The sequence below is a fragment of the Polypterus senegalus genome, chromosome 4, assembly GCF_016835505.1.
Source record: "Polypterus senegalus isolate Bchr_013 chromosome 4, ASM1683550v1, whole genome shotgun sequence".
NCBI lineage: Eukaryota > Metazoa > Chordata > Cladistia > Polypteriformes > Polypteridae > Polypterus > Polypterus senegalus.
Genome location: NC_053157.1, coordinates 1,191,817 through 1,215,166, shown reverse-complemented (window position 1 = coordinate 1,215,166; position 23,350 = coordinate 1,191,817). Strand labels below are relative to the sequence as shown.

Below are 23,350 nucleotides of genomic sequence, written 5' to 3'. Positions count from 1 at the left end.
CCTTCTGAGCCCACATCTTCCGATTCCTCTGCCATCTTTGCCTCAGTCCATATCTGTGAAGACCCCCTGTCTCTCATCGATGGTGTTCAGCTGCTTTGTTGTTTTCCAGTTATAGGGGGGTCACCAGCTGAAGCGCCAAATTGTCTTCTTATTACAAAAGTCAAGGCTGGGGGGGGGGCGTCCATTCAACATGTGCCCATCAATCTCCATTGATAAACACACTTCATAGGATGCCACCTTTGCCAGCAGCCAGTACATGACATTTCCTGCTCTGCCAGATCTGCCCTGCTATTGTGATGAAGTGGGGGCTTTGAGGGGCAACAGGTGGTCAGTCATGAAGTGGCACACCACACAAACTCACAAGGTGGCAGCGCCAAGTGTTGAAGTGGCTAAAAATGGCACATCCTGCATGGCATCATTCACACCAGAGGGTCAGTCTGCCTCAGGGAATGATGCTGGCACAAAAGCTGAGTGCCAAGTGCCTCAGTGTTGGCTGGAGTGGCATCAACCCCACCGCCCACCATTGGACGTGTTCTCTGGAGTGAGGAATCCCACGTCACTATCCGGTGGTCTGACGGACAACTCTGGGCTTGGTGGATGTCAGCATAACACTATAATGTTTGCTGGAGGTGGGATCATGACAGGGTTTGGATGAGGTGTCTTCATTCCAGTGAAGGGTACTGTTAATGCCGCCTTAGACAATGGTGCCCTCCCAGTTGGCTGAAGGTCCTTGGTCCATCTCGACATGGAGGGCCTGCACAGACCCCCTGACCTCAACCCCACTGAACACCTTTGGGATGAACTGGAGTGGTGATGGTGAGTCAGACATCAGTACCTGACCTCCCAAAGGCTCCTCTGGCTCAATGGCCACCAGTCCCCACCAGTGGAGACCGTAATGGAGGGGGGCCAACCCCACATGAATGCCCAGGCTTTTGGAGTGGCATGTCCAACAAGCTCAGATAGGCCTGATGGTCAAAGCTTTGGCCACGCAGTGTGTCTATATAGCGCCTTTCTGTAAAGGAGCATTACTGCCACTATAGGCCCATTCCTGTTGTTCCTCGATGCCAGCAGTGGCAGACATCTCAGCATCAGACCGGGCATCAGTGGCGACACCCCAGTCTGCACCCTGGGGCTTACAAATCGAAGGCCTCACCAGTAGGGGGCGACGCTCTCTACAGGCCAGTGGGAGGAAGTGCAGGTGGTGGACTGGAGTTTGGGGGAGCCTCGCCCACCAGAAAGGGACAGAAAGGCCAATCTTGTGACCCTCACGTTAAGGGTTAGGGGGACATCAAGGGGGGGGCACAGAGGGCTTTCTATATCCAGTGGCACTGGTGGTCAGCGGCGCTTTGGTTTCTTCCTATCTGTGAGCTGAAAGTCAAGTCCTAGCAACACCCATCAGAATAAAGTGGTGGGCCTGTGTTTGTATTATTAAAATGTTTAAGGGGGCTATCAATGGGGGTCTTCTATATTGAGAATACCAAAAAAATAAAGAAATAAAAAAATGCTGAACTCACAGGAAATGGAAAGGTTGGGGGCATCTCATAAATCTGTGGGGAAAAGAACAACAGGACAAGAAGCAATAAGCTTAATGGGAGTACTGGTGGCCTGCTGTTAACAAATGTCATCTGCTTAGTGGAGAAAAGTCTGATGGAGGAGAGATTTAGAGGCATTGATTATATGTGGATAACTTTATAAGGAACTATAAGAAATACAAACTGATGACTGTCAAAAATGAATAAAATATAATAATAATAATAATAATAATAATAATAATAAGGAAGTGTTATCAATGTATAATGAAACACAAAGAGTTCTAATCTCAAGGATGAGTTGGCTTGATTACCGTCCATTCATTGGGAGTTCATATGATTTGAACCCGTGCACAGACGCAGCGTCATTCGAATTCCATTTTCCGACCCCAAACCACCCTACCCACTTTGTAATATTCGTAAACTCCTAACTAAAGTAAAAAATCTGAGGTCTGGCACCCTGTGCAGTGTTTCCCCCTCCCTTGCTCCCTAAGCATGCTGGGATGGGCCACGGCACCCCCCTCCAAAGCGCGACCCCGGATCGCGGATAATCGGAGAGGGGTCTGGCTGCTTGACAGTGGCTGCAGCCAGGTGCTCTTGGATAATCGGGATAGAAAATAACGAGATAGACTGGCGGCGAATTAGGATTGCGCTGACATCCGTGCGCCATCTGCTGGTGGCTGTGAAAATGACAACGCCTTCAACAGAAACGGTCCGCTGGAAGGCGAGTCGCTTCGTGCTTTGCAGGCAGGCGGACACGGCGGTGGCGGTTTTCAATTTTTATATGAGTGAACCATAAAAAGGCGCCGAAGTAACACAACTGAGACTTCTAATGGCTTAAAGAAGAGCGGAAAGCTTTACTTGTGAGCAGGACCGGCTCTGCCATTTAGGAAGGCGATGGACTACGGCGGCAAAATTTGGGGAGGGGCGGCATTTTTTAGTTTGGTCTTGACATCTGATGACTACACAATCCAACAACAACAACAATAATAATAATAATAATAATAATAATAATAATAATAATAATAATAATAATAATAATAATAATAATAATAATAATAATAATAATAAAAAATAATCTGGCTACCCTGTTTACTAATAAAACACAAAAGTCCGCTTGCCCAGCCCTGAGATCAATCTGATTGGTCAGTTTGGCTTTGGCGACGCAAAAAAAAAGAGAAAATGCGAGTGGGATATACGAAGGGGAGTCAAGGCACATGCTGTGAGGGTCGTCTTCAACAACAGAAAGTATAAAACCGGACAGGCACCGAAAAAGGCGTCTCGAAAATAACGTCGGACTGAGATGTCCTCTCGACATTCCCAGATTGTAAATTCGATTTTTTGATTCCAAAACATCCAAACTTCCCAGGTTCCTCTCTGATGTCTGCAGGTTTCAACGTAGAGCTCTATAGTGAATATTCCAAGCAAATGGGGTGTGGGAGTTAAGGCAGGATGGTGGTTTTGGGGGCCATTTGTAACTTCTCGGTGGCAGCTAAAAAGAAATCCCTGGAGGTGCAAACACTCAAAAATCTGAATAACTGCATTTCGTCCTGTAAAGATGGGCTGACACTTCAATCACTTTCTAAAACTGAACCCATTGTGTTAGAGCCTGCGGTTCCAGTGGAGGTTTGGGAAAGTTACATTCATATTTGGTAAATTTGTGACTTTCATTTACAGCACAAGGGAGCCTCCAGAGACTTCAAGGGGCTACATTTGGTAAGTGGGCGAGAAGTGGACGGGAGAATGACAGCAGCCATTGGACAGAATCCGATACTCACCTCTTCAGTGGAACTTCCAACTTTATAATCCTCCTAGAAGAAAGAAAAGGAGCAGTAAACAATAACAGTAAAATATTAAAAATATACAATAAAAAATAAACTAAAATAAAGACATTAATAACACTGTACTGCTGATAGATAGATAGATAGATAGATAGATAGATAGATAGATAGATAGATAGATAGATAGATATGAAAGGCACTATATGATAGATAGATAGATAGATAGATTGATAGATAGATAGATAGATAGATAGATAGATGAAAGGCACTATATGATAGATAGATAGATAGATAGATAGATAGATAGATAGATAGATGAAAGGCACTATATGATAGATAGATAGATAGATAGATAGATAGATAGATAGATAGATTGATAGATAGATAGATAGATAGATAGATAGATATGAAAGGCACTATATGATAGATAGATAGATAGATAGATAGATAGATAGATAGATAGATAGATAGATAGATAGATGATAGTGAAAGGCACTATATAATAGATAGATAGATAGATAGATAGATAGATAGATAGATAGATAGATAGATAGATAGATGAAAGGCACTATATGATAGATAGATAGATAGATAGATAGATAGATAGATAGATAGATTGATAGATAGATAGATAGATAGATAGATAGATAGATATGAAAGGCACTATATGATAGATAGATAGATAGATAGATAGATAGATAGATAGATAGATAGATAGATAGATAGATAGATAGATAGATAGATAGATAGATAGTGAAAGGCACTATATGATAGATAGATAGATAGATAGATAGATAGATAGATAGATAGATAGATAGATAGATAGATAGATAGATAGATAGATAGTGAAAGGCACTATATAATAGATAGATAGATAGATAGATAGATAGTGAAAGGCACTATATAATAGATAGATAGATAGATAGATAGATAGATAGATAGATAGATAGATAGATAGATAGATAGATAGATAGATAGATAGATAGATAGATAGATAGATAGATAGACTATATAATGCACACAGATATGTTATCCACAAATGACTTGAAGTAAATGCACTGAAGTGGCTTCTTTTTCTGAGGGTGCACCAGTTGTCCCAGTCACTCCATTAACACTTAACGCAGTTTGTATAACTGTAGTCTGCCTTTTCAGTACAGAAATATGAAATAAAGAGGTGTGACATCAGCGCCCTGTCTGTTAATTAAATGGACAGGTCACAGATTAAAGTCTTAATAGGGTGACAGAGAACCCACAGAGATCAGTGACGTAACGTTGGTGGCAGCAGTGGGATGATAATAATATTTTTACACGTTAAAGTGCAGTGATTCTTACAGTATGCAGTACATTCTATGGAGGACATTAAGTGGTCAAAACATCTGATGAAGAAACCACACAACAAAGCAGGACAAGCCAAACATTCCAAACATCAATAAGGCATTGGGGGTCTTCAGGGGCAACTGACTTCAAGTGGTCTGAAAGACTAACTGCAGATATAAATAACCACAGCCTTCATCACAAATCAAGTATGAGAGCAAGAGAGACGGTCAAGTGACATTGAAGGGACCTAACAAATAAAATCAAAGTAGTAAAGGAGGGGACCACGACATACAAAAGGAGCGACAATGCGCTCTTACTGAACAGCCCTACCTGAGCTCCTGGGATTCCTGAGGTTCATCCTGCACCAGACTGGGCTGACGCAATCCACTTAGTGAGTAAAACCCACAAAACAAGAGGCCACATGAAAATAAAAGGCTTAATCAAATAAAAAGGGGTATGAGAACCATCAATGGGAAAGATGAAAATTAGGCAAGCATCTCAGAAATTAAAAGATTAGCAGAGCTGGAGAAATCAGAGGATTGTGCAGATTGACAGCCTGTCTGGGTAACCAAACATACAGATGGGTAGAGAACTGGGAGAGGCACGAAATAATAGACTACAACTCCCATGAGGCCTTGCTGGGGTGTAACAGGGGGAGCCACCAGAGGGATACTGTCACCCTTCATTTTGGGGGTGTAAATGACCCCAGGATGAAGCCCCCAAATCCATATATTATTGCAGCCTTTTCACCATGTTAGAAATTATCCACTCTGTGCAAGATGCCATCCATTGAAAAGGTGACCCGGCCAGGTATAGAGCTATTGCTCCTTGATGGGATGTCCAACAGCTCATTAGCATAATAATAATAATAATAATAATAATAATAATAATAATAATAATAATAATAATAATAATAATAACATCCATTATGTAACCCGCTATATCCTAACTACAGGGTCACGGGGCTCTGCTGGAGCAATCACAGCCAGCACAGGACGCAAGGCAGAAACAGACCCCAGGCAGGGCGCCAGCCCACCGCAGGGCACACACACACACTCACACCAAGCACACACACTAGGGACAATTTAGAGTCGCCAATCCACCTAACCTGCATGTCTTTGGACTGTGGGAGGAAACTGGAGTACCCAGAGGAAACCCACGGGGAGAACATACAAAGTCCATGCAGGGAGGACCCAGGAAGCGAACCTGGGTCTCCTAACTGCAAGGCATCAGTGCTAATAATAATAATAATAATACTACTACTACTACTACTACTAATAATAATAATAATAACAATAATAATAATAATAATAATAATAATACAAAATACTTTTATTAGTTTTAAAGAAAGGAAACGGCGAGGAATCGACCCTTAGATCGTCATCTCGTTTGAACCTCAGCGCTCCATACTCACCGGAATTGGAGAGGCGGAGGAGATCGCGAGCAGAGCCGCCACCAGCACAACCAGCTTCATTTTTCTAGAATAATTACAACACAAAAGTATAAACGTGAAAATCATTTACCCAACTGGGCTCAAGGCTAGAACCCAGTTTGGGCAGCCCATTCGCACACATCCATTCAGGCTCAATTCAGATTCGCCAGCATATTTGGTGATGTGGGAGGAAAGCCCACCGTAGCTGACGGTGAGAATATGTCGCCTCCACATAGACAATTCGGCGAGTAATTCAAACTCGAGCCCTATCCTGACATCATCGGGCGCAAAACGGAGTGCCAAACCATCGCAAGACCCCCCAGCACCGGCCAACGTCCGATGGGCTCCGATGAGTCCCCTAAGTGCTGCATCTGCTCCTCCCCAGTGACGTCTACAGGGTGTGGCTTCGGAGGTTTAAGCCATTGATTTTTTTTTTCTATCAGATAAGATGAAGCCCCTGATAAATTTGATCTCAGTGCGCAAGCGCACGTGACACCCCACGGGGAACACCACACCCACCCCAAGTGCCTCGATTTTAAAAACTTTAAAGAACTCGCGTAAAACCTACATTAGGGACCCTCAACTCCACTCTTCGATTTAGGAAAGCGCTCAAAACCCCCGCCCAGGAAACCTAGAGGGGTCCAAGACCCCAAGACGTGCAAGAAGAAGCACCCCTGCACCACCCCTCCCATGCCACGGCTTCTTTTTATTACTGGCTTCTCAAGGTGTAGACTGCTCCTCGGACAGGTCTCGGCCACCTGAGGAACGCGCCCCTCTATGATTCGGACCCGGGGACGCTATAATATAACAAAGTGGAACAATGCAGAATTCACAAACAATTCCCGTTTTCGGTCTGCAGCTGACTGAAGTGCCACACTCGGATCAGGGTATTCGTGCCAAGGTGTTTCTCAGCAGCACTTTGCAGAAATTTGCGGCATAATATTTTAAAAAAAATTAAAATAAAAATAATAATAATAATAATAATACACAACCCACGCGAGCGGTGATATGGACGGGAACCATATAATCGATATAGGGACACACCGCAGTGGGCACACGGTGGCGCAGTGGTAGTGCTGCTGCCCAGGAGACTGGGGCTCTTGGCTCGCGTGTTTCATGTGCCTACTTGGATTTCCTCGCCCAACATAAAGACGTAAAGGTGCGAGTGCGAGTGCAAGTGCGCGCGCGTGTGCGCGTTCACCCTGCGGTGCGCTGCCGCCCCGTCCACGATGTTGTTTCTGTCTAATTGTGCCCGAGCCCTGGCTAAGAGCGTTAAGACGATGGACGGACGTTGCTACCGTGTTCTGCAGGACAGGCAGACATGTGAAGGAAGTCACATCTGATCGTTCGGTGACGCCCAGCCACATCTGGATGTGCCGGCCGCTCTTCATGTCGTGTCAGATGCTCACCTTTGCTTGTCCTCGTCCGTTCAAACTGTGGGCTCCGCGCACCTTCTCGTATTTAAGCTTCGGCTCCTTCATTGTCGATGCTGCCCACTTTCCCAATCCGTCCGTGACGAGTCCGAATTTCACCACCACGCTGCTGTCTGCTGTGCCCTCCCATGAGGCTCACTAATGTCGCTAATTGTGGGCATTAATGGTGGATTTGTTTCTTCTCGTCATCAGCGCTCTTTCATCACAGAAGGGTTTTTCAGCAGATTATCCTCACTCTTGTATCTTTTCGTCTTTCCCTTCCCGTTTGTGTTGGCTGGAATGCCACGCCAAGATGTCTTCTTTGGTGCCTCAAGTCAGCAGCATGGAGTTTGCGTGCTCTCCGTTTTCAGCCCGTTAGGTTCACTTGGCCCCGTGTGGGCGTCCCCTCCAGAGTTGGATCCTGTCTTGTGTGTTGGAGGGAACATTTGAGATACTTTCATCCAAAGCGACTTACTCAGCAGAACTGCAGTTGTACATTTTTCTTGTTCTAGACTAGAGGTGGTTGCTTGGGGTGCCACACTGGGAATTCAATGACCTGTTTAAATTAAATTCGTTTTTAAGGTCTGCCTTATGATCTAAATCACCAGGTATACCCTCTCCTTCGCACAGCCACCTGAGGATCGTGTCCCCCCCAGGCACGTGGTTACCCACTCCCTCATTTTCTGTATTAATTGCGGTGTTAATTCCTCGCCAAAATGACCTTTAAATACATTTCAAGTACTGAACTGCAGATCGGTGCCACCACTGGGCATTGCAGGTGGCACACAGATTCTCCTTTTAAATCTCGCACACTCTTCTTACCCAATGTGTAGACTGCACATTGTAATCATCATCATCATCATCATCATCACTCTGTCTTCCTGACCTGCTTATCCAGGGCACGGCCACAGGGCATCTCGTGCCAGTCCCAGCAAGCATAGGGCAGAAGGCAAGAAGAAGACCTGGAGAAGGTGCAAGTCCATGAAGGACTGAAGCCACACACATATTTTTATATAGCGCCTTTTCCCGCAATGAAAGTGCATTGTCTGTGTGGATTTCCTCGATGCATTGGTGAGGCCAGTTGGCCCTGTGACTGGCTGGTGTCCTCGCCCCGGTTGGTTCCTGCCATGGACCTGAGGTGACCAGGAGAAGCTCCAACCCCAACTTCATTTCTCTGAGTTGGACAATGCAATGTCTTCTAAGAATCATGCAATACAGCATCTTCTGTGTTATATATAGCGCCTTTCACTTTATTTAAGAACATAAGGTGCTTGACAGCCTCGGGGTCACCGGTCAGTCCTTCCAGTTTGAGTTTTGACAAAAAAGTGTAAAAATCAGAAATTCAGAAACCCACTTAGACCCCAACTTTAAACTTAAGACCCGTCCATTTTACGCATGTGAGCTGAGTGGCCGGCCTGATCTGTCAGCCCCATTTACAGTGACACAGTAAGTGTGACCTACTATATAGCACCTTACTAGTTGCTATCAACACTTTAGATGTATGGAGGGACTGTTTCTGTAATCCTAAAATATCAGCTCTGCTGAGTGAATGAAATCCTTCAGGGTCGTCCAGTAAATGAAGGGAGGTGGTAACTTGTGATGCTCTATAGCGCCATCTAGAGGCATCAAACCTGTTTAGTAAGCTGGTTAGGATGAGAAGCTGAAGTGACCCTACCAGGGTGTCAGTGTTTGTGACGTAATTGAAGACGTATATAGTGCCTTTCCTACCCCGTGCTGCCATGAAGCACTTCATTCCTACTGTATATTTATCCTGTATTTGTCCAGTGGGTGGACTGACTCCCTTGGGTCACTGAAGGGAATTACTGTGATGTGGTATATAGCACCTTTCATATTGAACACCCTCCTCACACCTTGCACGCTCAGTATGGCCATTGTGGCCCTTGTTTGAGCTGGCAGACCCTTCAGGGTCACATGAGGCTTATTTGGCATGGGATGGCCCTCGTCTCCATTGCCAACCGGCCAGGGGTCAAATCCAATATCAAGGGACTTTTGTCAGATGGCCTGTTCAGGAATTGCAGTTTTCTTGCAAGTTTAATCTCACTTGTATTTGTTTTACATCTACGAGTGATTTGTGTTGCAGTGGTTCATTTGTGGAAGCCTAAAAAGTGCAATGCAGAATGAATTGAAAGAAATGCGCTCAAGTTGCTGCTTGCCATGCTATATAGCGCCTTTCTGAGGGACCACCATCTACTCAGTCCACTCATCTCCAGTTGGTCAATGACATACAATTGTACTCATCCATTACAATTTGAAATGAAGAGGAGTGACGTCAGCATCCCTGCTGTAAATGCAATGAGCTGATCACGGGTTCAAGTCTGAAGAGGGTGGCAGCACACCAGCAGAGCCCAGTGAAGTGACATTGCTGGCATGGGGGAGTATTTGTTATGCCATCCCAGTGATGACTGAAATATTTTACAGTCCACTCTGCGGAGCGCATGAAACATCTGATGAAAAAGACACAAAAAAGAGGCAGAACAAACCAAAAAAATCAAAAGAAAATAAGACAGGAGCTACTGACCCCAACTGGTCTGGAAGACTAACTGCAGATATTAACATCCACAGCCTTCCTCACAAATGAAAGAGACAGCGTTCAAGTGACATTAAAGGGGGCTAACAAATAAAACCAATGTCCTAATGGAGGGGCCCAAGATACCCAAAGAGAACAAAGGGCTTTAACTCAGTGAGCTCCAGGGATCAAAAAAGTTCAGCCTTCACCAGACTGGCATGAACAAGACCACCATTACAACAGGCAGGGGCAGCCAACCCACGAAACAAGAGGAGGGCAGACAAAAGAAAAAAAGCTAAAAAATAAATAATGAGGGGCGTGAGAACCGTCAGTGGGAAAAGACAAAAATTAGGAAAGGATCACAGAAATTAAAGGATTAGTGGAGCTGGAGAAATGTGAGGATTGGGCAACGTGGGGGCCTGCCTGGGCAAGCAGATAGATAGATAGATAGATAGATAGATGTGAAAGGCACTATATAATAGATAGATAGATAGATAGATAGATAGATAGATAGATAGATAGATAGATGTGAAAGGCACTATATAATAGATAGATAGATAGATAGATAGATAGATAGATAGATAGATAGATAGATAGATAGATAGATAGATAGATAGATAGATAGAGTGAAAGGCACTATATGATAGATAGATAGATAGATAGATAGATAGATAGATAGATAGATAGATAGATAGATAGAGTGAAAGGCACTATATAATAGATAGATAGATAGATAGATAGATAGATAGATAGATAGATAGATAGATAGATAGATAGATGTGAAAGCGCTATATAATAGATAGATAGATAGATAGATAGATAGATAGATAGATAGATAGATAGATAGATAGATAGATAGATAGAGTGAAAGGCACTATATGATAGATAGATAGATAGATAGATAGATAGATAGATAGATAGAGTGAAAGGCACTATATGATAGATAGATAGATAGATAGATAGATAGATAGATAGATAGATAGATAGATAGATAGATAGATAGATAGATAGATGTTTCCTCCAGTGTCTCGGTGCCTTTGGTTTTTCAATGATACAAATAATCAATCAAGTGCTTTTTATTTTTGTATTTATTTATGTTTGTGATTATTTTTCATATCCCTATGGTAATGTCCCCTCCCTCCCCTGCCCCACTTGTCACTTGTCACTCGCCCTTGTTTTCTCCATTGTCATCCCATGTCACATTGAAGCTCAGGGGGTCTCCTCTGAACTCTTTTCAGCTGCTCTTCCTCCTCCTCCTCCTCATTCCCATCTTCTTTTTGGTTTTTAAAGTGGTTGGTGGTCCGTGGCCCAGCACAGATCAGTGTGTGTCACTTCTGTCTTTAGGACTGCTGAGACTAAACAGAGAAGAGCAGATCAGAGTTGAGAGGTGTGAAGACACCGATGATGTCTGCTGCCGGTGCCCGAGTGCTGAATACCCACCAGCTGCTTCTTGATGTTTGACATCTGCTGTGTGCCATTTGGCTCCTGTTGGCACAAAACACAAAGCCTCCATTAGAAACTCAAGTGGGAAAAGTCTCAGACACGGAGACGGAACTGGGACAGCGAATGCAGTCAAGCGGCCTAGCTGAGCCCACCCAAATGGCTGCCCACCTCCTCCTGGCCTTCCTACTTGTAATGACAGGCACACTGAAGAGACCTCCACATTGAAGGCTGCGAGGAATACACTGGCCAGGGCAGTAGTGGTGCTGAGTGGCACAGCTGGGCAGTTCACTCAGGCCAAAGCAGCCCCTCAGTCTCTGTTCATCTAAAACATGGAGGATGTCATCAAGTGGCAAAGTGAAGACCCTCATAGTGCTGCTGCTCGGTCACTTCATCTGCAAAGCTCCATGTCCACCTGCTGATCTGAGTCTGAACCTTAGTGTCACAATTCTGAGCAGTAACCCCGTAATCCGAGTCACATCTGCCAAGAGGCTGGCAGAGAGTAAACGATTGATTGGGTGCCAAGTCAGAGCCCATCCGATGGGGAGGGGCAGATGTTTGTGTTTGAACCCCCCATATATTTTATGACAGAATACCCGACATACAGAGTGCTCTATTTGAGGTGCTCAGCCTAACTTTGGACCCCCGTGAACATAGAGAGACCCTTTGAGAGGTTGGGGTCGAGCACAGCGAGGAGGTGCCACACCAACACCACCCCCCCACCCACACTCACACCCCCATGTACTTCTTACTTGCAGCTCTGCATATCAAGTCTCACTAAAACAAACACATAGAGAAACATGGTGGTCTTACCTTTAATGCCCGGCGGGCTCTAATCCTGTAGGGGCGCCTCATTTGCTGCAATGAAAAGTTTCACAACCTGTTAGTGACATGCGGACTGGTGCTGAATGCCAGTGGCTGGTGCCCCCTGTGATGAGGGGCATTGGCTATTTCTGAAAGTGTTGGCTGATTCTGAGCATCTCTGTGCCTGAAGTTCTACTCTCCCCAACTCTCGAGGTCTTTGCTCAGTTCCTGATTTTTCCCGTTTACTTCATTAGCAGCAAAATGAAATACACAGAATGGCCGTCTGGAAGTGCTTTGTGAATCCACCATAACAGAGCCATTAAAATGCACAATAAACAGCCAACGGGGAAACAGGGAAGAAGTTTGGAACCACCAGAGTTGACTTGATGCCCACATTTGAGATGAACAGAACAACAACAACACGTGTGCCCCCATGAAATGCTTACCTGTGGAGCTCTCAGGCCGTAGGGTAAGAATCCACCATAACCCCCCATGCCGCCGTTATATCCAGTATATCCGTTATATCCATTATATCCAGTATATCCATTAAATCCTCCACCATATCCGTAGCCTCCAAGTCCGTTGCCATAACCGAGGAGGGCCGTGCCCTGAATTGAGAGTTTAGGAAGAAGTCAGTCAGGGTGGACAAAAGCAAAAAAAGTACAAACATATTTACTCACACAGAAGGAGGTTGTCGAGATTTCGAGTAACGGAACGGCCAGAACTCGGTCACGTTTACCCGCTCAGGTCCGCTAATGAATGACGTGCGGTGAGCCCACCTCCATGTGGCATCACTTTGAGTCCACACTCTTGTCCCAGGAAGCCCCTGGCTGGTCTGCTCCCCCCTCTTCTCCTCTCCACCTCCTCTCTCATCGTCCCACTACCTGTCCACTGGGCCCCCGTCCCCTCACATTGTCCCTCCCTCGCTCACTTCTGCAGTTTCACACGTGTCACCGACACCTCACCTTCCACAGACCCTTTTCCCCCACATTGTTCAAACAGGTCCTCTGACGTGACCCGTCACAAGTCGGTCATTATAGGTCGGTCAGTCTACCCATAACTCTCGACGGTTCCATCACCAGACAAGTCCCTTCCTTCCTTCTGCAGGACACACTGCTTGGCTCAAATCAGTTGGGCTTCAGGAGGGTCCATTCCACTAAGGTGGCTCTACTCACACGTAGCTAAGGCTACCAAGATGTCATCTGTCCTCCTCCTTCTAGATCTCCTCTCTGTCCTCGACCACCAGAACCTTCTTGTCACCCTCTCTGACCTTGGCATCACTGAGACTGAGTGCTTTTCCTTGAGCAGAACTGGCATGCACAGATGTCATGCGTGCACCAGGTAAACACCGGGGGCCCCCAAGGACTGGTGCTGGGCCCTCACTTCTTCACTACGCCCCATCATCCTGTAAAGGGTGCACATCTGTGCCAGTCGTTCCCTCCATAGGACCAGCTGGTGGAATCTCTGCACGTCTCCCAGAAATCTCAACCCGGATGAAGAAGCACAATCTCCAGCTCATTTTAGCAAAGATGGACCTTCTCATTATCTGAGCTCATCCTCCATCAGCTCAGCTATCAGCTGTCATGTCAGCACACAACCTCGGGGTGACGACTGATGACCAGCTGTCCTCCACAGACCACGGTGCTCCGGACTCCTGGTCTGGTATATTCACTCTGTACATCGTCCACCAGTTCAGGCCACCGTGTATGTAGCACCACTCAGGGTCCTGTCACGTCTGGACTACCACAACTCTTAGCTGGCAGGCAGGAGCTACCCGCATGTGTCACCAAGCTGTGTCACCAGAGATACATCAGCCGAGACAAGCTCATGTCACCTCCTTGCTTAGATTCTTGGAGTTGCACGTATTAAGCTCAGGGGTTGCCTTGTTGGTAGTCGATGGGTCAGTGCCAATGTATATGGAGACCCTTGTGACCGTTCTGTGTGCCCCCTCAATCACTCAGATCTGCTGATGCCGATTCTGCATGCCATGACGTCTCAGTCCTTACAGTTTGCCCGTGTGGCTCCTGGCTGGTGATTGAGCTGCCCATCTCCTTCTGATCGACTGACTCCTTCCATATGTTTAAGAGGCGTTTGAAGACCCTCTTGGTGTGTCAGTTTCTGTCTAACTTACAGGGGGCTTTGATACGTTTTTGTAACTAAGCAACTGTAACTGGCTGCTATTTTGTTTGGAGTTCTTCACCTTCGCCAGGCCAGGGGATGCCAAACAAAACACCTGGCTGCGGCAGATAGAGGGTGGCACTGGACCGGGCGGCTGCCAACCAGGATCCTGAGCCGATTCGTCGTATGGTGGGCTCAGTAATGCACGGTAGTAGTGCAGGCTCCCCAACCTGACCTAATATGACCTGCGATGGTCAACTTTGTCCCCTTGTCCTGTCACACTCGTTCCCAAACGGTTAACTCCATTATGTTGGAGATAAAAGCGCCCGCTAAGCAAATGAATGGAAATGCAAAGGGTGGGATGTGCTGCCCATGTAGGAGAGAACATGCAAACTGCACACAGACCAGGTCAGGAAGCAACACCTCTGCTACCATGAGCCCACCATACCAACCCCTGAGCCACGGTGCCCACCCCAGAGCTTAACGCCCAGCAAAATTAAATAGAAACACATACCATGGGGTCATATGGCACTGGGACTGGGATTGGCTGCAAAGAGAATGAAGGATGTTAGCATTTAGAAGATGTTCAGAATGTGAAAAAACAGAACATCAGCCGTTCAGAACTCCACTCCATGGCTGGTCCTAAGCCCAGTTGAGGAAGGAGCAGGGAGGTGGGCATGGGATTAGCTAGCCCACTCTGCAAAATCGAAAGCTTTGGAAACACCATGAGAAGGTCACAATGCTTTGGTCAATGGATGGGCAGGTCCTTCATGTAAAAGATTCATTTGGAAGTCACAAGACTGGTAGCCCTGCGTTGACCAGGATGCCCAGTCTCAGAGCTGCCACTTATTGGTGGTCTGTGCCCAAGAAGGGGTAGCAGGCCTAAGTGCGTAGAAATCCTATCATGACATCATTCTCTGTCCCATTAAAACCAGCACAAGCAATCCCTGCGTGACTGGACACAAGATAGGAGCCCACCACAGAGCCCACTCTCTCTAGACCAGCGCTGAATCCCCACTGACCTGCACAGCTCTGAGAGGACAATTCTGAGCTCAGTCCTGTCTTATTGGCCCGTGGACGCCGTGATGCCCGCTTCTGGATCTCAGGGGGCCGGGCTGAGGTGGTTTTGACATGAAGCCCAGAGGTTTGTAAGCACAGGGAGTGAGGAGGACACTGAAGGTCATCTAACTGGTCAGCACCTACTGTTTGAACTTACAGAGAGCCTCCTGGGGTGCAGCTGGGCTCCTGTAAAGTCTCATTGGCCCAGTTCAGAATCCCCAGCTAACATAAGCTGCACGGCTTTGGCAGGGGGCTCTTCAGCTTAGTCCTTTAGGCCCGTGAAAGCCATGAGGCCTGCTCTTTGAGTTTGGGGCCGGATTGTACTGTTTTGTTAGGAAAGATGGAGAAGAAACCACAGGCGGAACATGAAAGGATTTGAACCCAGGACACCCCTTCTACACCTCAGTAGGAGTGCCCCTGGCCTTCCACTGTCCCTGCCTTTTCTTTCAGATCATGTCCCAGTATATTTTACCACCACTAAGTCATCACTCCATTCCAGTGACCCCATTCTGTTGCGTATCCTGGCATCTCAGAAAAGGCAGCAGGGGTCCCAGTGATGGCAACCAGCTTTAAAATGGCACTGAGGACGGCAAGCTTAGTCAGCCCAGAAAGTGCTGGCATTTCTGCCTGGCATTCTTAGAGTCAGAAGGCTGCCAGAGTAAGACATTCGGTGCCATCCACTGCCACTCTGTCGTTGTAAAAATGCTCAGTGGTTGCTCTGTATAGTGCCTGGCAGGCTCAATGCCCCCTCTAGGAAGCCTTAGAGATTTGGACCAAAAATATCAGTATGTGACCTGTGGGGGCAGTCAGGAGCAGACGTCTCACTCAAACTAAAGCCAAGGTGCCCACCAAAACAAAGGGGTCTCATTATAACAAAATGTCAAAAACAGAAGGGTATGGAGTTTTGAAGATGAGGGTACCAAATCTGAGGGACAAGATAAGAAGCCCTCGAGAATCCAGGACCAAACCTCATGGGGGTCACGGCATGTCCAGCTGCTACGATGGCTGGGCCTCCCTTTACTTATCCCTTCCTGCTCACCCCCTCCCCTTGGCCTTTCCTGTTGCCAGCGGGACCCTTGGCACCACTTGACCTCCAGACTTCAGTCAGTACACAGGGTACCAGCAGCTCTGCCTGGTATTCTTACAGACAGTGACAAGACCACCAAGGTGAGGCCTTTAGTCCCTCCATGTGACTGTTTATAGGTGAAGCCCAGCTGCCACTCCTGGGGTGCGGACATGGCTATCAAATCTCCCCTAGTGGTCCCAAATATCTGTGCAATCATGGACCCCAGCCTTCTAATAAAGGGCCAGGCACCTGACTGGACTGATGTCCCAGGGGTCTCTAACTTCAGGACTGCATACACAACATTGGTTATACTGCCCCCTATTGACAGTGGTCTATTGTTACTGTCACCAGTCCTGCACTATGACATTATGATGGTAATCACAGCCCCTGAGTTCAACCCCTTTTACAGCACATAGGAGGACTGGGTTAGGGTGGCACACTAAGTAGGGGCGTTTCAAGCCTGGCATCACCAAATCTGATGCAAGTCAACTTTAAGCTTTAAAACCACAAGAGTGAAGCAAAAGCAAACATTACCTGTGGGATTGGCATTTGATACATGGGACTGTAGCCCATACCCTGTGAGAAGAATGACAAGAAAGTGTTAATTAGGATGGCACACATCGAGTTCAAGTGTCTGCTGAACTAAAGATTAAAGGAGATCACCAGAGGGCGAATGCTGGATAGTCACCCACAAAAGAGACATGAAAAGACAAAGAGAAACTTACATCCCACCCAGAGCTTGGGGTAGGCAGGCAGCAGCATGCCAGTCTGCAAAACACAACACCTGGGAGGAGCGGCACAAGAAGAAACATGTGGAGGAGGGAAAGCTGCAGGCTTGTGCCAGCACTTCAACCAAGCGTCTCCCTTCCTTTGTCTTCATGTGCAAGAAGGAAGCTAAATCTGCCAGTCTCTTATGGGGCACTGCTGCCCATTGATCAACACAACTTGCACCTCTGTGGGTGTGGCAGGAAACTATCAGATAAGAGAAGAGCACACTGGGGTTCAAAACCAGGTGCCTGTAGCTATGAGCAGGTGTCTGCCAAGGCAACGCTCAAATATTGAAGATAATGTATTGCATAGTCAGCCTCCCATTATGAGCATAAAGGTACATCCCAGTGCTAACTGGTGCAGGGAGCTCACAAACAATACACATAAGTGAAGCGGGCTGTGGTAAGAAAGCAGATGACGCCCTAAAATTGCACTCTCCTCATCTGCAAGGAGCGGTTCAAAGGTCAAAGTGTGTGTGGTGGTTTGGGGCAAGTACAAGTTTTCTGAAAGGCGCTATATTATAAATACTGGCGCATTATCAAAGTCAATACCGGCAGGGTCTCCGAGTGAAATCATGAAAACTGCGACATCTGGTGGAGAATAAGAGGAACTGCATATTAGGTTGTGAGAGCGCGAGCGCGCAGAGGAAGGGAATGGCACGCGTCTGCTGTCTGATTACATCCTCGATTGACTGACTGAGGGGCTGATTATTATTATTATTATTATTATTATTATTTTTATTTTTATTATTATTATTTTTCAATGATTGACTGAATAATTGAGTGCTTGACGGACTGACTGTATGAGTCATTAAATGATTGATTTGACTGGTCGACTGACCGAGTGGTTGAGTAATTGACTAATTCTCAAATTGATTGACAGGTTGACTTATTGGACGACCGATTGATTGATTGATTGATTGACATATTTATTTACTGTCCGAATGATTAATTGATTAATTTACAAACTAAAAATGTGACTGAGTGATTGACTAATTGACTAATTATTTGACTGATTTAAGTAAATGGGTTACTGACTTATTGATTGATTGTTTAATCGATTTTTTTGCTGAACAAATGACTGAGTGATTGACTAATTGGCTCACTAATTCACAGTCACAGTTTTTCTGATCGATTGTCTAGGTGTTTAAGTAGCTGACTAAGTGACAAACTGATTGGTTCATTAAATCGATTGATTGATGTACTGGCTAACTGGCTGTGCTGAATGATCGATTGTTTAATTGACTGATTGGCTGACTGAGCAAGTGACTGAGTGATGGACTAATTAATTGACAGATTGATTGATTGATTGATTGAATGTATGACCAACTGATTATACTTTAATTAATTGATCGACTGACTTAATTGGCTAAATGATTAACTAATTGGCTCACTGATTGGCTCATTCATTCACTGCCTGACTGATCGATTGATTGGTTGATTGATTGATTGTCTAAGATTATTTGTGTAAACCGCTAACTGACTGGCTCAATCTTCTTCTTCTCTCGGCTGCTCCCGTTAGGGGTTGCCACAGCGGATCATCTACAATTGTTGTCTGCATATTGATTTGGCTGTGGTGGGTTGGCACCCTGCCCAGGATTGGTTCCTGCCTTGTGCCCTGTGTTGGCTGGGATTGGCTCCAGCGGACCCCCGTGACCCTGTATTCGGATTCAGCGGGTTAGAAAATGGATGGATGGATATTGATTTGGATAAATTTTACACCTGATGCCCTAACTGACTGGCTCAATAAATCTATCAATTACTTGACTAATGCACTGGATTAATGACCGATTGATTGGCTGACGAGCTCACTGACTGACAGCGAGTGACTGACTTGTGGAAGGCCACCAGCCCATTGGGTACAGCCCTGGACCTTATTTTGTCGCCATCTCTGACTCAGTGGTCCTGCTTTGGCCTCAGCTTCAGCGGTGCTTGAAATGAACTTTTGAAGGCGTGAAAGGCGCTTTATAAACTTTGTGATTATTACAAGCGTTCGTGTGCTGAGCCTTGCTCATCTATTTATTTATTTCATAGCAGTCCTCTCAAAAGAGTCAGTTATTAAACGTGACCCTGAACGTATAGCCCACCGCCCAGTTCCATTTCTCCACACGCGATACGCACACCGTTAGCCCCACACATCGTGCACGCGCGTCGCGCAGGCTGTTCCGGTGTGCGCACGCGCGGTGCGGCCGAGGAGCGCGACACTGGCAGCCCCTTGAGAGGCGCGTCCCCGTCGTCATCGATAAAGCTGCACAGTAATTGCTAAGCGCTCTCCCGTCCTTCACTAAAATCAATCGATTCATCAATCCAGACGGCCCCCTCACAAGTCCAGTGAGCACAGAATTCCGGTTTAGTTAAAAACGAAACTAAAGGAGTCCGAAAAATGGAGGCTCTAAGTTAGAAATGCGCCCTTGTCACTAAGGGTCTTGTCTCTGAATTTCAATTATTTTTATATAGAGCCCCTCACTGTATGCAGGCTCAAAGTGCTGAGTTTCAAAAGCCATCAAAATGTCTGGTCGGTGTAGTACAGCGTTTATTTGTTATATAGCGCCTTTCAACACGTCGTCACTCTTACCTCGTAGCTGTCGCTTCCACTCATCTGTGCCAGCTGTGCGTGTGGAATAAAAGAAATCAGAAAAGAGAAGAATTAGTGCGGCACGGACCGCTACTTCCAAACAGAAGTTTTCATCAATAAACATTTAAATAAAAGACACAATGACTGGGATGGCAATGCAAGGACCTCCTCCAAGGCTCCTCACCGCCACCGCAGATGACAACCCAGTTTAAGGACTCCGTCCGCCTTGGACTTCAACGAAGAGGACAGCACGACATCTGGAGACGACACGTAGGCGGCGACACGTACCGGGACAGGAACGGCGAGGGTCGCTGACAGGAGGCCACACAAGACAAGGACAAGAGGGGGCTGCATCTTCAGGCCGGCCGTCGTCTTTTTGCGTTCCTAAACAAAGAAAGCCGTCAGATTGTTAAAAATAAAGATGACTGAAGACTTTTACAGGTAGGAAGACACGCGGGGAGTCGTGGAGTGAAAGGAGGAGCCCGTAAGCTGAATCGATATAGCGCCTTACATCACCCTACACTCACATTCACCACACGGTCCCCTGAGATGACTGCACTTGCGCAGTCCCAAGATGAGACAGATCGCTGAATAAACTCCACCATCATTATGAGGGGCGTCTGACCGTCCACTGCTTATTTGATATAGCGCCTCACTGTGGCTTCGTAGAGCACTGAGCTGCATAACACAGCAGATAAATGACCGATTTACAAGTTAAATTATATCAGGAAATTGACTGACTCAGATTTGAAATTATGACGTGTTACTGATGGGCCACTCTTTGATGTATATAGCGCCTCACTGCGGCTGGACAGAACACTCAGCTGTATAACAGTAGAGAGATGACTGATGACATTAAAGGTAAAGGTGACATTACATTCACCCCATTATATAGTGTGATTGACAGGCCACTCCTTATTTTATATAGCGCAGCACAGAACACTCAGATTATGCACAACACAATCCATTGAAAGTGACCATCATTTAGGGTACCACAATGCAACAGACGAATGAATAATCCCACTTTACACGGTGCGTTTCAGAGGTCAGTCCTATATAGCGCCTCACTGCGACTGCGTGCACAGAACACTCAGATGTATAGCAGCAGACAGATGACTGACATCAGAGTGACGCAATGACTGACTCTGACTTTACCTTATCTAGTGCAGCTGACAGGCCACGCCTTAATTTGTATAGCGCCTTACGGCAAAACAGTCAGATACACAGCACAGTCCAATGAAACCCCATCCATTCAGAATCACAAGATGCCACAGGCGACTTAAAATTAACCTTTACATGAAGAACACGCAGATGAACAATCAAATGCAGATTTGTTTATTAACAGCACCATGCCTGACTGAAATGGCTAAAGCTGGACATATATAGCGCCTTAGAGACTCTGATGCAGAACACAATCCAAAGAATGTCCCACGCAATTACACTCCTATGACTGAAATAACCATTACCTTATATAGTGCCTTTCACAGGTTACTTCTCACTGAATATAGCGCCTTCACAAAACACTTGAATGCTCACAACAACTCCATGAAAATGACATTTACAGTCCCCAGTGCCACATAGTGTGACTGACTAAAACGACTAAAACGTCACATTATATAGCGCTGCTCAAAGGTCCATCATTACGTCTATTAATACATAAATGGCATCTACTGGCACTCTCAGAGGGCACTCAGATACCAGCACAACCCAAAGAAGGTGGCATCCATTTATAACCCCAAGATTCATCTGCCAATATCTTAACATTATATAGCGCCTTTCAGCTCACCCAATGGACTCTGTTAGTTATACTGTGTCCTTCCTATCTATCTATCTATCTATCTATCTATCTATCTATCTATCTATCTATCTATCTATCTATCTATCTATCATATAGTGTCTTTGACTCTATCTATCTATCTATCTATCTATCTATTTATCTATCTATCTATCATATAGTGTCTTTGACTCTATCTATCTATCTATCTATCTATCTATCTATCTATCTATCTATCTATCATATAGTGCCTTTCACTCTATCTATCTATCTTTTATATAGTGCCATTCATATCTAACCCCCCCTCCCCATCCACGCTCTGTCCCATTACCTTCACTGCAGGCTCCGTGTTTCAGAAATGAGCAGCCGCCTCGCCCCTTGCGTATTTAAAGCCCGCCGAAAGTGTCGTGGCAGGTAATCGATAGCCGCAAGTGTCGGAGGCACATTCTTCTGGTTTACGGTACAAACAGCCAATTCACAGAGCTGCCAAATTCCGCGGTGCTCCCGTGTCCCGAGGCGAGTGACGGAAGATTCCAGAACGCAAACATCACGGCCCATCAGACTCAAATCAGCTTTTGTCTCAAGGAAATAAAAAAAGAAAAATGAAAAACAAGTGAGTGTCTCCTCTCAGCATTGGCATCTTTGATAGCTGACTTCATAGTTGGGAGTCCTGAAGGGGTTTATGATGAGAGTTCAAGACAGAGGTGGGCAGCTGACATGGGTGGCATCATGGAGTGTCTCGGGAGTCTCCATGTGCTGACAGCCTTAAGTCAGCTGTCCATAAAGTTAAGTGAGCCCACCGTCATCCCATCACTCAATGGTCAGTCTATGGGGTCCTCAAAATGTCACGTTGATGTGCTGTGACCACCAGGGGACACTGCAGCACTCCAGACTCCAGACGTCTTTGTGTACAGAGAAGGTCGAGTCTTGTGGGTCCCTTTACTGAGGGTCTCAAAAGGGCACAAGTAAACACCAAATAAATCAGACAAATCGCAACTGGCACAGAGTGGGCTGAGAGGAGACCCCTCAGCCCTCCATTATCTCTACCTGCATGTTAGTGGCCTGGAGAGCTCAAAGCTACAGTGCAGTCAGAATAAGCCCGTAGGGGGCAGCAGTGTCTTCACTCACACACACATCTGGACGATGGTTGGCACTGCCCACCCCCTCCAGTAGTATTAGCAGTCAGATTGCCACAGGAGAGTCTCACTGGGAGCCCAACATGTAACATGTCAGGTGGGTCACTTTGAGGAATTCTGGGCTCCAACAAGGTGGGCGACTCCATCCTGAGTCCGTCCTGAGAAGACAACTGACTGCACTTCTGTGTCCTCCATTAAAGCCCCCAAAATGTCCAGGATTGCCGTTTAAAGACCAAGAGGTCAAAGGAAGAAGAGCCGAGACAGAGTGTGATGGAGGTCCGCCTCACTGGGGACTTTGCCCCTTTATTTGGCACCGTTGGGTGGCTTTTCCTTTACAACTTTATAAGTCCACTATTAAAGGGGGGTTTCCACAGTGGTGCCCCAATGCTTTGTGCTGACTCGTCTCTTTTTATTTTGCCACCGCTCCACAGTCAGTTGTATAAATTTCACTGACTTAGCCACTGGGTGGCGACAAAGACGAGACACATATGGACTTCCTGAGAGAGTCAGTGCAGGAGCCCACATCTGGGTGTCGAGGTCCAGTCAGGGTGCCGTTTATTTTATTAAGGTTGCTGTGTTGATTATGTGCACTGCTCTTTGTTTTTCATTTTGT

The 23,350-nt window shown here is 46.1% G+C and overlaps 1 protein-coding gene across 3 annotated transcripts; it reads right to left on the bottom strand.

Annotated features, from left to right (window-relative positions):
* Positions 1-11,070: 11,070 nt before the first annotated feature.
* Positions 11,071-22,021, bottom strand: LOC120527061 (glycine-rich protein-like). 3 transcript variants are annotated; one of them, XM_039750095.1, is made up of 9 exons: positions 20,355-20,447; positions 20,116-20,211; positions 19,828-19,860; positions 17,020-17,061; positions 14,875-14,907; positions 12,689-12,850; positions 12,252-12,296; positions 11,439-11,483; positions 11,071-11,353 (listed from the first exon to the last, which is right to left on the bottom strand). In XM_039750095.1, the coding sequence occupies exons 1-9, from the start codon at positions 20,433-20,435 to the stop codon at positions 11,339-11,341; spliced, it is 552 nt and encodes a 183-aa protein (XP_039606029.1). In that variant the 5' UTR covers positions 20,436-20,447; the 3' UTR covers positions 11,071-11,338. The 3 variants fall into 3 exon arrangements, with proteins under 3 accessions (XP_039606029.1, XP_039606030.1, XP_039606028.1); XM_039750096.1 differs by lacking the exons at positions 11,071-11,353; positions 20,355-20,447 and adding an exon at positions 21,933-22,021 and having other exon boundaries at positions 11,362-11,483; XM_039750094.1 differs by lacking the exon at positions 11,071-11,353 and having other exon boundaries at positions 11,362-11,483.
* Positions 22,022-23,350: the final 1,329 nt, after the last annotated feature.